Source organism: Podarcis erhardii (assembly GCF_964252035.2).
Source record: "Podarcis erhardii genome assembly, chromosome: 4".
Taxonomy (NCBI): Eukaryota; Metazoa; Chordata; class Lepidosauria; order Squamata; family Lacertidae; genus Podarcis; species Podarcis erhardii.
The window spans coordinates 96,100,351-96,118,625 of NC_138508.1; the positions used below are offsets into that span (position 1 = coordinate 96,100,351).

The window sequence follows — 18,275 nt, forward strand, 5'->3', positions numbered from 1 at the left end:
GGTTTAAATGTGCCCGGTCCTGTTGGTTTCAGAGCACTGTTTTACTGTGGTCTGTAGAAAATACTGTTCTATGTAATAAGAACAGACACCTAGGGGATCAAAACCACCACTGTTGGGAACAGTAAAAGGCTCCAATCACTTTATCACTGTCCCTAGTAAAAAACAGCCCCCATAAAAATAAAGAAAAAAAAATCAGATGAAGTTTCTTAAATTTCATAGTTATAGTCCTGATACATGTTTAGGAAAGATTATGTTATTGTGTTTTGTTGCATTTTAGCACTTTTATTATTATATCTTATTGGTTTTGTAAGTGGTAATAAATTTTCTTGAAATTAAGAGGCAGGATAGACACAACACAGGTAAATAGTCTTTTCTGTACTGCAGCTGCAAAGGTCTGAATCAACCTTGCCCATAGCCCCAGTGGCTCTGACCTTGGTAGCAAATCTCCCTTCCCTCCAAGCAGGGTTTGCAGAGAATAATAATTATTAAAAATAATAATTTATTATTTATACCCTGTCAATCTGGCTGGGCCTCCCCAGCCACTCTGGGCAGCTCCCAACAGATTAATAATAGTAAGTAAATAAAAAGGCGACAAAACATCAAACGCTAAAAACATCCCTGAACAGGGCTAGCTTCAGATGTCTTCTAAAAGTCAGATAGTTGTTTATCTCCCTGACATCTGATGGGCGGGCGCCACTACCAAGAAGGCCCTCTGTTGATTCCCTGTAACCTCACTTCTCGCAGTGAGGGAACTGCCAGAAGGCCCTTGGAGCTGGACCTCAGTGTATGAGGGCTGGATGATGGGGGTGGAGACGCTCCTTCAGGTATACTGGGCTGGGACCATTTAGGGCTTTAAAGGTCAGCACCAAGGGAACCTGGCACAGCTATGGCTGAGAACATCAGAGCTATTGACTAGTAATTGATATAACCCATGAATGTACCTTCTTCCTTTGTTGGTTTTCCTACGCATGGAGTTCCCCATGCATGGACTGTGGATGCCGCATTCGAATCTTTCTTTTCAACAGCAGTTGCATTCTTAACTTTTTCATCTTTTGCCGGCAAACGCTTCTCATCTTTTGCCAGCAAACGTTCTTCATTTTTTGCTAACAAAGGTTGTTCATCTTTTGCTGGCGATGGTTTCTCATCTTCTACTAGAGATGATAAATCCCAGTCTTCGTCGTCGTCCTCCTCAACTCCTGTAAACTATTAAGAAACAAATGGAATTTCTTAAAACTAGGAACAGTTATCTGCTAGTCTTTTTGTACACAGATTCTGTAAGAGGAACTGCTTGCTGAAGACAATGGACGTCAATACGTTCAGCTACTAAAGAGCGAAGATTTCTGGAAACACACAGTGCAATAAAAAACAATTGATGTGATTTGTTCTCTTTGTGCTTGTGGGTTTTGCTTTTTAAATAGGTTGAGAAGAGAGCTGACCAAAATACTCACATTATTTGAATTAGTGCCAAACCCTGTGGCAAGGCGAAAAGAGCTCTTAAGGAATAGCTATTATATTGTTTGAAGAAAGACTGCAGTGCCCTCTACTGATAGGAGACTACAATATGCTACATGAAACCAAAATACCAAAATTCATTTAAATTATGTACAGACTGCATACACACAAACACACACACATGACCTACATATAAAACAAAAAGGGCACAGTAACACCCAAGTTAAACTGTTTTACATGTCCTCCCTTTCAGCATGAGAGCTTTCAGGCATGTGTTTAATTCTACAAATAAATCAATGGGACGTTAAGATTTTAATTCTATACAAACTTATGTCCTACTAAACCCAATAGGTTTAACTTCTGAGCAAACACACATAAGATTGTACTCTAATGCTCTTAATTTTGACAAGACTGACCGCTATTTTATTGTATTGGAAAGCGTCATGAAGGTGTGAAAAGCATAGATGTCAACTTTTCCCCTTTTTAAAGGGAAATTCCCTTATTCTGAATAGGATTCCTCGCAAGAAAAGGGAAAAGTTGACAGCTATAGTGAAAAGCAGTACAGTGGTACCTCGGGTTAAGAACTTAATTCGTTCTGGAGGTCCGTTCTTAACCTGAAACTGTTCTGAACCTGAAGCACCACTTTAGCTAATGGGGCCTCCTGCTGCCGCGCCGCTGGAGCACGATTTCTGTTCTCATCCTGAAGCAAAGTTCTTAACCTGAAGCACTATTTCTGGGTTAGCGGAGTCTGTAACCTGAAGCGTATGTAACCCGAGGTACCACTGTACAGGTCCCACTTACGTTCTGGGCCCCCATGCGCACAAGGTACGTGCATTAGTAGGAAGCACCCTAGAGAATCCTCGTGGCTCTCAATGAGACCCTCCCCAGAGTTCTCTTTGGGCTCCAGGGTGGGTCTCCTCGCAAACTGTAGGTGCAGCGGAGCTTTGTTGAAGCTGCTCAGACACCCCACCTAACAGCTGGCATGCGGGATAGTGCAGCAGCAGCCATTGATTTCCCACATGTCAGCTGAGCAGCCTCAACAAAGCTCTGCTTGGGAGAAAAGCCACCTTATCCAGAGATTGAAGACGTCCTCTTCAGGCTCTGGGTAGGATCTCTTCATGAGCTACCTGCCACTTCTGGGTTCCCAGTGTCACCCGTGTGCGTAGTTGTGCGCAACTAGATCACATGCAAGTGAGGACCTGCCTCTAGTAACAATATTCAAAGTTAATTTAAACTGCTGTTATTTTTTTTACACACTATGAGAAGCTTCCTTATGCCAAGACAAACTATTTGTCTATTTTGCCCAGTGTGATCTACTTTCTTACCAATAGCTCTCCAAAGTCTCAGGCAGAAAGGGACCTTCCTCATCACTTGCTACCTTAACCTTTTGAACCAGAGAGCTCTGGGATTGATCCTAGAATCTGCTGCCTATAAAACATCTGCTCTGTTACCTATGTCCCATCAGATGTCAAGGAAATAAACACCTCTCTGACTTTTAGAAGACATCTGAAGGCAACCCTGTATCGGGAAATTTTTAAAATCTACACATCAGGAGGGCTTTAAACTGACTAATGTGGGGGAGGGAGACAGTGCTCCTGAAGGTAGGAGTCTATCAATTGATGAAGATGATCATCCAAATGTCATAGACCAAATGGAGCAAACAGCACGCAGACCTAGTGGTGGGAGGAAAAAATCCTTAAATAAGAGACACGGGGGAATGATTAATGGACTTCAATGTCTGTACACTAATGCGCAAAGCATGGGAAATAAACAAGATGAGCTTGAGCTCTTGGTACAGCAAACTAAATATGACATAATAGGCATCACTGAAACCTGGTGGGATAAGTCCCACGACTGGAATGTAATAATGGAGGGATACAATCTATTTCAGAGAAACAGACCAGACAAGAAAGGAGGAGGAGTGGCGTTATATGTCAGGGATGTGTATACCTGTGAAGAGATCCAAGATTTAGAACCTCAAAGCCAAAGTGAGAGCATTTGGGTCAAAATTAAGGGAGAGAAGAATAACAGGGACCTCATTGTGGGAGTTTACTATAGATCCCCAAGCCAAACGGAGGACATAGATGATGCCTTCCTGGAACAGATGGCCAAGCATGCAAAAGGAAGGGAGATAGTAGTAATGGGGGACTTCAATTACCCGGATATTTGCTGGATGTCAAACTCAGCCAAGAGCATAAGGTCAAACAGATTCCTCACTGGCCTTGCAGACAACTTCATTGTCCAGAAAGTGGGAGAAGCAACAAGAGGAACAGCCAATGGTCCTAACCAATGTTGATGACCTGGTTAGTGGGGTAGAAGTGGAAGGATCATTAGGCGCGAGTGATCATGCTCTTCTGAAGTTTACTATACAGCGGAAAGGAGCAGCCAAGCATACTAGGACTCAATTTCTTGACTTTAAGAAAGCCGACTTCATAAAACTTAGGGAAGTGCTGGCTGAAATCCCATGGACAGTAATACTAAAAGGAAAGGGAGTTCATGATGGCTGGGAGTTTGTTAAGAGGGAGATAGTAAAAGCACAACTTCAGGCAATACCAATGAGACGGAAACATGGAAGGTGCCTAAAGAAGCCAGGGTGGCTATCTAAAGAACTTTTAACTGAGTTAACATTAAAAAAGGATGTGTACAAAAAATGGAAAAGGGGGGAAACCACCAAAGAGGAATTCAAACAAATAGCCAGCACGTGTAGAAACAAAGTCAGAAAAGCTAAAGCACAGAATGAACTCAGGCTTGCTAGAGAGGTTAAAAGCAACAAAAAAGGGTTTTATGGGTATGTTCGTAGCAAAAGGAAGAACAAAGAAACAGTGGGGTCACTCAGAGGAGAAGATGGTGAAATGCAAACAGGGGACACAGAAAAGGCTGAACTCCTCAATGCCTTCTTTGCCTCAGTCTTCTCCAATAAAGAAAACAATGCCCGACCTGAAGAATTTGGAGCAAATGATTCAGCAGAGGAAACACAGCCCAGAATAACTAAGGAGATAGTACAAGAATACTTGGCTAGTTTAGATGTATTCAAGTCTCCAGGGCCAGATGAACTGCATCCAAGAGTATTAAAAGAACTGGCAGATGTGATCTCAGAACCACTGGCAGTCATCTTTGAGAATTCCTGGAGAACAGGCGAAGTTCCGGCAGACTGGAGGAGGGCAAATGTTGTCCCTATTTTCAAAAAGGGGAAAAGAGAGGACCCAAACAATTACCGCCCAGTCAGTCTGACATCAATACCAGGGAAGATTCTGGAGCAGATCACTAAGCAAACAGTTTGTGAGCACCTAGAAAGGAATACTGTGATCACCAATAGTCAGCATGGATTTCTGAAAAATAAGTCATGTCAGACTAACCTGATCTCGTTTTTTGACAGAATTACAAGCCTGGTAGATGAAGGGAACGCAGTGGATGTAGCCTACCTTGATTTCAGCAAGGCATTTGACAAGGTGCCCCATGATATTCTTATAAAGAAGCTGGTAAAATGTGGACTTGACTATGCTACCACTCAGTGGATTTGTAACTGGCTGACTGACCGAACCCAAAGGGTGATCAATGGTTCCTCTTCATCCTGGAGAAGAGTGACTAGTGGGGTGCCACAGGGTTCTGTCTTGGGCCTGGTCTTATTCAACATCTTTATCAACGACTTGGATGATGGACTCAAGGGCATCCTGATCAAATTTGCAGATGACACCAAACTGGGAGGAGTGGCTAACATCCCAGAGGACAGGATCACACTTCAAAACGACCTTGACAGATTAGAGAACTGGGCCAAAACAAACAAGATGAATTTTAACAGGGAGAAATGTAAAGTATTGCACTTGGGCAAAAAAAATGAGAGGCACAAATACAAGATGGGGGACACCTGGCTTGAAAGCAGTACATGTGAAAAGGATCTAGGAGTCTTGGTTGACCACAAACTTGACATGAGCCAACAGTGTGACGCGGCAGCTAAAAAAGCCAATGCAATTCTGGGCTGCATCAATAGGAGTATAGCATCTAGATCAAGGGAAGTAATAGTGCCACTGTATTCTGCTCTGGTCAGACCTCACCTGGAGTACTGTGTCCAGTTCTGGGCACCACAGTTCAAGAAGGACACTGACAAACTGGAACGTGTCCAGAGGAGGGCAACCAAAATGGTCAAAGGCCTGGAAACGATGCCTTATGAGGAACGGCTAAGGGAGCTGGGCATGTTTAGCCTGGAGAAGGGGAGGTTAAGGGGTGATATGATAGCCATGTTCAAATATATAAAAGGATGTCACATAGAGGAGGGAGAAAGGTTGTTTTCTGCTGCTCCAGAGAAGCGGACACGGAGCAATGGTTCCAAACTACAAGAAAAAAGATTCCACCTAAACATTAGGAAGAACTTCCTGACAGTAAGAGCTGTTCGACAGTGGAATTTGCTGCCAAGGAGTGTGGTGGAGTCTCCTTCTTTGGAGGTCTTTAAGCAGAGGCTTGACAACCATATGTCAGGAGTGCTCTGATGGTGTTTCCTGCTTGGCAGGGGGTTGGACTCGATGGCCCTTGTGGTCTCTTCCAACTCTATGATTCTATGATTCTATGATTCTATGATCACTTGCTACCTTAACCTTTTGAACCAGAGAGCTCTGGGGTTGATCCTAGAATCTGCTGCCTATAAAACATCTGCTTTGTTACCTATGTCCCATCAGATGTCAAGGAAATAAACACCTCTCTGACTTTTAGAAGACATCTGAAGGCAACCCTGTATCGGGAAATTTTTTAAATCTACACAGTGGTGCCCCGCAAGACGAACGCCTCGCAAGACGGAAAACCCGCTAGACGAAAGGGTTTTCCGTTTTGGAGGCGCTTCGCAAAACAAATTTTCCCTATGGGTTCCCCCCCCCTTTTTTCCCCTTTTCCTAAGCCCTAAGCCGCTTATCAGCTGATCCGCTAAAAGCCGCTAAACCGCTAATAGCGCTAATCCGCTAAGCTGTCAATGGGCTTGCTTCGCAAGACGAAAAGACTGCTATACGAAGAGCCTCACGGAACGGATTAATTTTGTCTTGCGAGGTGCCACTGTAATGTTTTTCAATTTTTTTACGTGCTGTAAATCGCGCAGAGTGGCTGGGGAAACCGAGCCAGATGGTCGGGGTATAAATAATAAAATTCTTATTCTTATGAGCTACAAGGCCTCTTCTCCTCCATCTGTGAGAGAGCATTTTATGGAAAAGGTTTAAGATTCCAGATTTTCTTGCCACGAGTGACAAGAGGAAGGAGAGCGATCCCCTCAAATCTTTTTCTTTTAAAGAAATCCTGCACTTCAATTTTCTAGTTCCTATAGAGCTACATTTATAGATAGCACCTTGAACTAGGCTTTCTTGCAAAATTCTGAGTGGGTCCATATAGGAAGGAATGCTCTCACAGATTATATGCTGGGCTTAGACTAGTAAAGGCTTTCAAAAGTTGAAACCTGCTTGGAAACAAAGAAGGAGGTGGTGCAGTTAGGGGGTCAAATTGCTTTTACCTGGCAGGTAGGCAAAGCTGCAATACTTTGTTTTACTTCTCGTGCTCTGACTGCTGCTTTTGCAGTAGCTCCCTGAACCGTTTTTTGTTTTTGTTTTTGGCATGGATACAGGTTTTAAAAATCCAGGGGGGATGACTTGTACTTACAGTGTAAATCTTACTTACACTGAAAAGAAATAAATCCCTGAATTGCATTTCAAAGCCAGAAGATCATCATACTGAATTAATACCAGCCACAAATATATTTATCAGCGACTACAAAGTGGTTGAAAACAAGACAGTGATTTGCAAAGGAAATTCTTACACCAGTAAATTATCCCCTCAATTATAAGAAAATAGAAATAATAATACAGTGGTACCTCGGGTTAAGTACTTAATTCGTTCTGGAGGTCCGTTCTTAACCTAAAACTGTTCTTAACCTGAAGCACCGCTTTAGCTAAAGGGGCCTCCTGCTGCCGCTGTGCTGCTGGAGCACAATTTTTGTTCTTATCCTGAAGCAAAGTTCTTAACCTGAAGCACTATTTCTGGGTTAGCAGAGTCTGTAACCTGAAGCGTATGTAACCCGAGGTACCACTGTATCTCGATGTATATATGTCTTTTTCAAATAAAATCTAATACCTTTACTCCTTGGGCACACTTTTGAATAGATACGGGGCCAACATTAATTACTTCAGCAGATTCATTTTCCTTTCCTTGGCTCGGAGGAAGCTTTTCAATTTGGACAGTCCCTCTTTGGATAAATGCACCTACACAATAAAAAAAAACAGGATATGGGCAACTTAGAACTGAAATGCTTAATTCTAACCCAGACTTTTGGGTGTAAAATTACACTGCCAGTACACTTTTCCTTGCAGAATCAACACAGAGGTAGACCTATAATGCAATAATTATAGGACATCTTTGCCTGCATAGTAATAAAAAATTTGCCTGCATAGTAATAAAAAAAATTCAGTCACTCGCTATTTATAGTACACAAATAATCCAAAGAAAACCAACTGAATTTTACATCTGGGGTGCTTATTTATCTCATTTGGGGTGCCAGTGTAACATGTTAGGGTAAATATTTCTTCCAGCAAAAAGTAACCCAGCGTTGTAGGTTTTTGTTTTGAAAACAATCAAGAGTCCAAGACAAAAATATCCCAATAAATTGATTGATTTCTGCCACTGAGGTGCTCTGTTGTTGTTGTTCTAGCCAATTTTAATATAGTGGGGTAAAAACGTCCCCTTACTTTTCCCCAACAAAATCGTCCAGGGAAGCACAAATCTTCCAACACATTTTAGTTTTATTTAAAAAATAAAATAAACCCAGATTAATGATGGCTGCTATGCCATCTCCCCTCACTCCCACCTCCCCCAAAAAACTTACACATGAGATTGGTAGACTGCCCCGTGAGTCTTCAGCTACTGTGCTGATTACATCTCGGAAGTTACTCATAAATCAATGATATTAGTCTAGGCAGCAGCTGTGCAGTGGGAATTGCCCAAGGACCCTGTACTCCTGCTACAACCCCTCAGACTTTAACATTTAGTAGTGTGTCAAAAGATGATTTCCTTTTCACCGTTCGCTCTACGTGCTTTTTTTTAATTAATCCCACTGGTTAATGGCCAGTATGATTATCAGCTGTTCAGCACAATCCTGAGCACAGGATAGAAAGCCACAGTAAAGGAGACCATGGGGTGAACACAGATCCTGGTGTGAACATGAGAGGAGCATCTCCCCATAGGTGTGCTCCTCCTTAAGGTGGTCTACAAAATTAGCTTCCCTACTTTTCGAAGGTTTAAGGCTTGTTTTGAATTCTTCTTCTTCCTCTTCTTCTTCCTCCTCCTCTTCTTCTTCCATGGAGTTCACATCACTCTGGCTTGCAAATCTTGACAAACTGCCTTTGATGTTGCTCTTGGATGCCTGAGGCTGAGACAATTCTGGTGAGATATAGGACTGCATGATGTCATTCTCTTCTACTTCTTCCTCTGAGCTAAATGGTGGGGTTCTAAGGGGGTGGGAAATCGGTGGAGTTAGGCACCTTCCATTATTATCATCATCGCTGCGGCAAGACCTTGATTTAACCCAACTGTTGCCAAACACGGTACTGCCTTAGCCCAGGTTCTCTAAATCCTTTCATCCAACAGGAAAATGATAAGGATGTCACAAACCTCTGGTTAAGATAATCTTAGGATCCTTGTCCACACCACAAGGTAAATGGTGGGCCACCATTTTCAGCATAAGTTAATCCACAATGCCACCATTCTCGAGAAAACTGGTTACAGAATGTTGGTTTCCATCAACCTAAACTCTCCCCATGTTTTGAAACTAGTAAGAAAGGAGTCTTTGCTGAGAAACATCCCATACACAGTAAGGAACGTGTGGAAAGCCATTTTAGGTCCTTCGAATAAAGGTGGATTCTATGCAGCCAAAGCATTTTATCCAGTTTGAAAAGCAGGTAGAGTGCACCTGTGGTTCAAGGCTCTCTCTGAGCATCTGCCTATTGTAAATGTAAAGGTAAAGGACCCCTGGACGGTTAAGTCCAGTCAAAGGCTACTATGGGATTGCAGTGCTCATCTCGCTTTCAGGTTGAGGGAGCCGGTGTTTGTCCAGAGACAGCTTTCCGGGTCATGTGGCCAGCATGACTAAACCGCTTCTGGCACAACGAAACACAGTGACGAAAACCAGAGCTCATGGAAACGCTGTTTACCTTCCTGCCAAAGTGGTACCTATTTATCTACTTGCACTGGTGTGCTTTCAAACTGCTAGGTTCACAGGAGTTGGGACAGAGCAATGGGAGCTCGCCCCGTTGTGCGGATTTGAACCCCTGACCATACCTATAGTAAGCATGCGCAAAGTAAGCATAGCTATACATCTGTCTTGGGTTTTACTACACAATCTGATTCACCATGCCTTTAAAAAAAGAGACTTCCAGCCACCATGGTTGTTGAAATCTGTGAATAGGCCAAGGGATTAGAGGAGTGCTAGCAGCACTTCCATTTGGGGTGGTATCCTGCATACCCCTCTGTCTCTCCCCTTCCTGTTCTTTTGTTCTACCTCCATTGCTTCCTTGTCCATCCCCACAATTCTTTGCCTCACCATTTCAAGCAACTGGCAAACCTGAACCTTAGGTAAAGTGGCATGTATACAATCTGACATTTCTTCTTTGCATTTTTAAAACCGTGCTCAGAATATTGCGCAGAGAAACCAAACGGAAGACTTACGTAATACTATGCAGCTTTTGGGGGATTTCATCTCCCAAAGCACTCTTCTTGGTTCTGGAAGGAACAATAACAAAAATTACAACTTTTGTTATCTAATATATTGCAGATTCTGTACTCTGTACTCAGATTCTGTATTCTGCTTTGGGCAATTGCCTTTCAGAAGAGGTTTATGAATGTCACAAATATATTTAAATCATAGAATCGTCGAATTGGAAGGGGCCCCAAGTCATCTAGTCCAACCCCCTGCAATGCAGGAATAATGTAGTAAACGCTTTTTAATTGCTCCCCTACCTGCAGAAGGATGACGGTCTCGCTATCTTGTTAAAAGATACTTTTGAAGGGTCAGAGGAAATAAATCAATACACCTACTTCCTTTCTTTCGTTTCTTGTCTTTTTTCTTTCTCTTTTATTTAAAAAGCATTTACAAACTTTTAACATTGAAAAATTTGGGGAAACCCTAAATTGTGATCCAAAAGAACACAACATCATAATAAAAACCATATTATAAAAACGAGAACTCAGAAATAACAGGATCCAATCTTAGGGACCTGGGAAAGCCGGGAGGAAATGATACATCTTCTAAAGATGCAGAGATCAACTAATAGACGTGTCATGTATGGCAGAGGGAAGGGCATTCCACAGAACAGGGGCAATGGCAAAAAATGGACATGCTCTGAAATATTTTACAGGACGTGGAGCGGTGGGTAGAATTTCCCCAGATGATCTAAGCCAGGGTTTGCCAAACTTGGGTCTCCAGCTGTTTTTGGACTACAACTCCTATCATCCCTAGCTAGCAGGACCAGTGGTCAGGGATGATGCAGTCCAAAAATAGCTGGAGACCCAAGTTTGGCATACCCCGATCTAAGAAATGTCTATCCAGGGTCAGGGACCTTTCAGGTAACCTGATCCCAAGTTGCTCAGGGCTTTCTGTGTTAGTAACAAGGCTTTCAATACGGAGCTGCAGCCAATCAGCAGCCAGTGCATCTCTCCCAGCGGATGAATAATACAGACATGTTCAGGTGCTCCACTATATTGGCCCACAAGGCTGCTTCCGATAATACGGACAACCCCAAACATTCAAACAAAACTTTACTGAACAGTTCCTCTTACTTTGGTGTGGGGATGTTTTCAGCAGCGACTGGTCTTTGTACGGTTGGGCGTTTGGCAACAGATGGACGTTTTGCTGCTTTGGGTAACACAGTTGACAGCGAACCGCCCAAGTGAGCTACCCTGTTCTTAGCTGCAATGAAACACAGGTTATAAATACTCAAAACAATGTTCTGGTGGAAGCGCATCAGTGGTAGAAACAGTGCCAAGAAGAAAGAAGATGTAACTCAGCAAAGAGGACTTGTTTGCAACATTAGATACAGGCCTTTCCCTTGCGAAGATGAAGAACTAGTATTACATCTGCTCAACAACCAAAGCTAATTTTCCCCATTCCCACTCTTATTTTTGTCTTTGTATCAGAAAGGCACCTGGCTAATTTGGTTGCCAATAAATATTGCCACAGACATTTCTGAGATCATGGTCTTTCCAATGAGTGGCTCATGTCCAGGTTTAATTATCTTACTTTAAATGTTGTGAGGATACTATGCCCTTTTTAAAAATGTGTTTTTTGGGGGGTAGGTTGTTGTTTTTATTTTGATTATGTATTTTGTGTTTTTATATTTTGATTTTATTCTGTGAACTGTCCTGAGACCTCCCGGTATAGGGCGGTATATAAATTCAATAAACAACAACAATAGCAAAGATATATCTCATGGAACAATGTTAGCAGAAACAAGAAAGACAGACACATCTTCAGTTTCTACTTTGCCGGCTGAATTGTGTCTAATAGACCTGCCCAAGTAAGGAAGCTTGCCTGGCTTCCTCCTTGATTATTATTCTTCATCATCATCTCAGGAATACATTTTCATTTCAGAAGGCATTTGGCTGTTTTTGTGCTCTGAGTTCCTTTGAATTTTCAGAAAGTCACCTTGCTGTCCCTGTTTATTTTGCATTTCAGGTTTGGTTTTTTGCTACTGTTTTTTCAATTTTTACACTGCAAGCCTCCTTGAGTGCACATTTTTTAAACACAACAACAATGACAACAAGGGAAAGATGAGGTAAAAATGCTCAAATGAATAACAGAGAATTCAGGGGAAAGCTGTGCTCACAAGAAATGTTAGTAATGTTTCTCTGTATTGGGCACAGGTTTCACAAAAGAGGCACTAGATCTACACCTTGAGCCAGAAAAGTGCCCTCTGGCCCCTAAGCCTAGAAGCATGTTGCAAAATGTGCTAAGGGGATGTAATATCCGATTGGTCAATACCTCAGGTAGCGGGATTTCCACTTTTTTATGAATAAGTAGTTATACATTGTAAAGTAGCTTTGGTCAAGAATGTATAAACTGCTAATTAAATACCACGGCGTCCTTAAACAAGTAAGTTGGGAGTTTTTAACAAAGTTTAAATAAATCTGTGAAAGGATTATCGATTGCAGTTCACACAGACATCTTGTATCAGAGAATGCGTTCAACACTGGGGCCGTAAAACTGTGGTGATGACTTGCTTAAGGAGGCTCAGGCAGATTCTGAGGAAGTTCATACCTGCTCCTCTTTAATCAGATTCCACATGAGCCTGGGAGCAGTTTTCTAGTCCAAATATTGCCCTCATCCACTGCCCTCAAACAACGCTGGTACCAAAATGTAAATGGCTCACCGATTAATTAATGGGCCCAAAGACAAACAGCTGATCTGCTTTTGAACATTAACTTGTTAACAAAACCTTTAACACACTGCACATGAAAGCAGGCCCGTTGTCTCGAGTTATAAGTAACATGGTGGTTTGACCTCCAGACACCTGAAAGCAGTGGGGGTGGTTGGGGCAGGGTGGGAAGTTAGCACACCTTCTGGAGAAAGGTAAGAACTGGAATAAAGTCTGCTGCAAGACATAACCCTGAAGTTGACTTGCTGCTGGAGCTGCTCCCGAATGAGATGAATGTCGGGGATCTGTTTCTTTCTTTCTTCTCTAGCAGATTCCACAGACATTAAGACCCTGTTCAAATGATCACTTGGGATACCATGAACTCCCTGTGAAAGATGAAAAGTTTCATTCTGATATGCAGGAAACAAAATGCAAATCACTTTCTGCTTTTTTTAAAAAAAAGCAATACTGCTTCCCTTTTTCAGAAATGCGGTTTTGAAAATCATACAAATTATCCTTGGGAAGGATGTTGCTTTTGTGTGGACCCTACAAGATGATGCTGTAGCAAATATGTAACAAGGAGAGACAGGAAGAAAAAGAGAACGGGCGGCCCTGCCTATTTATTTTAAATAAATAAATAAATAAATTATTATTTATACCCCGCCCATCTGGCTAGGTTTCCCCAGCCACTCTGGGCGGCTTCCAACAGAATATTAAAATACAATAGTCTATTAAACATTAAAAGCTTCCCTAAACAGGGCTGCCTTCAGATGTCTTCTAAAAGTCTGGTAGTTGTTTTTCTCTTTGACATCTGGTGAGAGGGCGTTCCACAGGGTGGGCGCCACTACCAAGAAGGCCCTCTGCCTGGTTCCCTGTAACTTGGCTTCTCGCAGCGAGGGAACCGCCAAAAGGCCCTCAGCGCTGGACCTCAGTGTCCAGGCAGAACGATGGAGGTGGAGACGCTCCTTCAGGTATACTGGACCGAGGCCGTTTAGGTCAGCACCAACACTTTGAGTTGTGCTCGGAAACGTATTGGGAGCTAGTGCAGGTCTTTCAGGATCAGTGTTATATGGTCTCGGCAGCCGCTCCCAGTCACCAGTCTAGCTGCCACATTCTGGATTAGTTGTAGTTTCCGGGTCACCTTCAAAGTTAGCCCCACATAGAACGCATTGCAGTGGTCCAAGCGAGAGATAACTAGAGCATGCACCACTCTGGCGAGACAGTCCGCGGGCAGGTAGGATCTCAGCCTGCGTACCAGATGGAGCTGATAAACAGCCGTCCTGGACACAGAATTGACCTGCGCCTCCATTGACAGCTCCCTTTCTACCAAAGAGAACAACCCATTCCAGCCCCTCGCAGATTAACCCCAAGGTAATGTGGTCCTTGACAGAAAGAAGGTTCTCTATTTCTGGTGTAGGCTTTTACCTTTTTTTATTCCATGGCACTGACATCTTCACCCTATGTGATTTTTGGTGGCACTATTTAAGAAGCATTTCTTTTCCTAAAAGTATGGTGTCATCTTCCTAATGTCTGTATTATTCAAACTCTGACTCTGTATTTGTGTTTTAAGAAATGCAAGCTTGGTTTAAATGAGATGGTGGTTCTATAGATTATAATCACACTTCTCCCTAAAATCCCAGGTTTGAATCCAGTAAACAAATGAGATTTATGGGAAATTTTGTCTTCAGAGTCTATCTAGAAAATTCTAAACTTGGTATGTTTCCTCCACCAGAAAGAAATAGTATTTTTTTAAAATAAATAAATAAATAAATAAATAAATAAATGGTGATGGCGGTGGTGGTCGTCTTACCTCCCTGTTTTTATTTCTTTGGAATGATGAGGATTTTCCCCAGTAAATTATTACTCTCAGTATGTGAAATTCTTTTTACAAACTAAACAGATTTTATCCTTCTAATTACTACTTCATTACTGAAGATTTAAACTGAATGTTACTTAACATGCATAATTCAACCCAAGTTAAGCACTTTAATGAGTTGCTGGCTATGTTCACACATTGTGGTAAGCCATAAACTATGACTAGCCATGCATGAGGGAACTGTGCTGGCTTCAGTTCCTCCCAGGTCATGTTGGGAGGGAAACAAACCATGATCCCCGGCTTAGCATTACTTCCAAACCAGGGATTTGCATTGTGTCTACTCCAAACAAACTACAATAAGCCAACATTTGTTCTTAGCTTACTGAGAGTTCTGTTTAAGCAAAGCAAACCATGATCCCTGGTTCAGGCAGCATGCACATCCGGGGATCGTGATTTGTTTTCTCTATGCATTAGCAGGGAGGACCAAAGCAGGTGCAATTCAGCCATGCTCATAGGCCATGGTTTGCGGCTTATTGTGACAGGTGACAATTCAGTTGAAATTCGTAGAACTTAAACGTTTGCGCCCGTGTTTTCTCCCTTCCCTGTCTCTTGGTGGACATAAATGAAAAAATATGGGAGTGTGTTGATCAACAAGATACAGGCATAAATTTTGCTTTGAGGGTAAGTATAACCAACAGTAGTGTGAGACTGCACACAAGTGAGAACAAACACATTACTGCAGGTGTTGCAATCTTACACTAAAGTCTAAGAAAAAGCACAAGAAGAACACTGGTGCCCTCAGTGATTTTGAATTGCTGATTGTCCCAGGTTGACTGAAAGAGGAAGTTAAGGAACTAAAAGGGAGAGAAGTATCTTCTGATCAGCTAAATACTATAAAGTGACCTTACTGATTTAATTCCCAAGGATTCCAGTTTCTCTGCTAGGGTCTGCTCCAAAACAGATCTCAGCTCTCTTGGTACTGAAGGAGTGCTCTTCAAAGAATGTGCTGTATGGTGCTTATTCCTCCCTGCTCTGGGCTCATGTTTCTCTGTTTCTGAAACAGAACAGACAGTTTTCTTTACAACGATACTGTAGCATCAATATATGATAAGCCCACAACAATTAAAGAGGCAAAAGAGAAGAACTACCTTCAAAAAACTACATTAAAAAGTTAGAAACCTATTATTATTTCATTTTTAAACCACCCTTCATCCCATAGCATTCCAGAGTCGTTTACCACATAAACATATAAAACACAACACCACAGAACAATACTTAAAACCTTTCTTGAAATACATTATATGCATAAGCATAGGCATATCATAAGGCCACTTTTAATTCTGCCCGATTAATCTGGCTTTTTAATTTGGATAGAATTGGATAGAGTGGGGTGGGTTAATAATAAAAATTATTATTATTATTAATAATAATAATAATTACTACTACTATAGCTTGACTGTGGAAAATCAAAGTTCAAATCTTTGCTTGGCCATCAAAAACACTGGGCACTCTCATCTCACTGGTTTGTGCAAGGATAAAGGATAAGAAGAAAACGCTTTATCTGCCGGAAAGAGCTACTGTAGTAACAGCAACAAGAGAATAATAGCAATTTATTATGTTCCAGGCATCTGTGCTCACAAGTCCTGCCTGCCAACCCTACTTGTCTTGAAACAATCACCAACATAGGCAAGGAAGTACCATAGGAACGGGGGCAGTCAATATGGTGCCCTCCAAATGCTGCTAGACTACTACAGTGGTGCCCCGCAAGACGAATGCCTCGCAAGACGAAAAACCCGCTAGACGAAAGGGTTTTCCGTTTTGGAGGTGCTTCGCAAGACGAATTTCCCTATGGGATTGCTACGCAAGACGAAAATGTCATGTGAGTTTTTCCGACTTTCCCCCCCTTTCCCCCCCTTTTTCTAAGCCGCTAAACCGCTTATCCGCTAAGCCGCTAATGGGCTTGCTTCACAAGACGAGAAAACCGCTAGACGAAGAGACTCGCGGAACGGATTCTTTTCGTCTTGTGAGGCACCACTGTACTTCTATCAGTCCCTGCCATCATGGTCAATAGTCAGGAATGATGGGAGCTGAGGTCCATGTTGACCATCCCAGCAAGAAAGTGAAGAGGTGCAAGAAGATGACGATTGCGTTTGGGTATGAATTTTCTACTAGGAGGAAGAGCCTAAAATGAAACTCCCACTGCTCAGAAACAGCTGTAACAAGCAGGCTCGCATCTTGTTCTCTCAGTTCCACACTATATGGAAACTGAAACAGTGGTACAGTCGGAGTTGCCCAGAAGTGTGGGAAGGACTGGAACTGCCTTTTTGGGGAAGTGGGTGGTGGGAATTAGTGGAAAGGAGGAGGAGCAATCTACTTTCAGGAAGGTGACGGCGGAAATATTGCGGTGCCTAGCTCTGCATAGGGCTTGAAAATGTAATTTACCATGCAGTACAAAAACATGCCTACGTGATGATACTCTGGAAACCATATAAGTATGTACATTTGTATTCCTAGTAAACATTTCCCACGTTAGGCCACAGATGATTTGATTGGCCCTTCCATTACCTTCTCCATCCTCTGGAAGCTCCTCTATGGGCTCCAGGATGTGCACCAAATGGGCCTGTTCTAATAATCAGGAAACAGAGGAATAGCAAAAAGACAGACAGACAGACAGACAGAAGCAGGTCAAGATAAAGGTCCAAAGGGTGGAAATTATGCAGAAGATTATATGGAGGTGCCGCATTTGTTTATTTGTTCTTCTGAGCCACTAACTTCAGTAAAAATGTCATTACTTGTGATAGAAGTTTATTCAAACGGTAGGGATGTGTTTAAGGTAGCGAATGCTGTTCTCTGTAGCAATTTGCATGGAGGAAATGAAATATTTTCCATCACATTAAGCTGCAGTTGTTTCTCAGCTTTACCTGCAAGCAGAGTGGCTGTAGGTCTTTAGCGTTAGAACAAAAGTAAGCCTCTGGTCGTACCTGGAACTTTCCCCTCTTACCTCCATGTGTAGTGAGATAGATGCTAGGTCTTAGGCTCCTGGACTTCTTCCCTGCTCACCATGCATGGAAAGCAACTCCTGAACCAGAGGTTTCAGAGGGAAGGAGGGGGAAGCATGCAGAGGCACATCTGACCATGGCAAGTGTGAGACCCATCACAGGATGGGGAGTGGGCAGCCCCATGGTTGTCATGAGTCACCTGTGAATGATCCCCAAGAAGCTTGGGGGTTCTCAACCCAGGCAGGGAGAGGATCAGGCAGTGGGCTTAACTCATTTTCCTGGCGGAAGCATCAAGACATAATATCTATTAAGGAAATGGCTTGGAAAGAAAAGGTTAACTAAGCAACCTTCCCCCAGATGCAACCACATACCCTGTAGATCAGCCTTTCTCAACCTGTGGGTCCCCAGATGTTGTTGAACTACAACTCCCATCACCCCTAGCTAGCAAGGCCAGAGCTCAGGGATGATGGGAGTTGTAGTCCAACAACATCTGGGGACCTGCAGGTTGAGAACCGCTGCTGTAGACTGTTTGTGCAGGAGTGGGGAAGAGGCAATAGGGAATCGCTTCATAGAGCTCTCATGCCATGTCGAGTTTTGCTCTAACAGTGCAAGCTAATAATAATGTCTACTGAATTT

At 42.6% G+C, this 18,275-nt stretch overlaps 1 protein-coding gene and 1 long non-coding RNA gene across 4 annotated transcripts in view; one reads left to right on the plus strand and one right to left on the minus strand.

Moving 5' to 3' along the window:
- Positions 1 to 18,275, plus strand: part of LOC309339976 — a 637,095-nt gene that overhangs the window by 615,416 nt on the left and 3,404 nt on the right. The window lies entirely within an intron of this gene.
- Positions 1 to 18,275, minus strand: part of DZIP1 (DAZ interacting zinc finger protein 1) — a 35,886-nt gene that overhangs the window by 717 nt on the left and 16,894 nt on the right. For all 3 annotated transcript variants that reach the window (XM_081858083.1, XM_081858084.1, XM_081858082.1), the window contains 7 exons: positions 15,549 to 15,694; positions 13,027 to 13,210; positions 11,251 to 11,380; positions 10,141 to 10,194; positions 8,704 to 8,924; positions 7,555 to 7,682; positions 942 to 1,203 (listed from right to left, as the gene is read on the minus strand). In XM_081858083.1, coding sequence (XP_081714209.1) covers positions 942 to 1,203; positions 7,555 to 7,682; positions 8,704 to 8,924; positions 10,141 to 10,194; positions 11,251 to 11,380; positions 13,027 to 13,210; positions 15,549 to 15,694 — 1,125 coding nt within the window. The remainder of the gene's footprint in view (positions 1 to 941; positions 1,204 to 7,554; positions 7,683 to 8,703; positions 8,925 to 10,140; positions 10,195 to 11,250; positions 11,381 to 13,026; positions 13,211 to 15,548; positions 15,695 to 18,275) is intronic.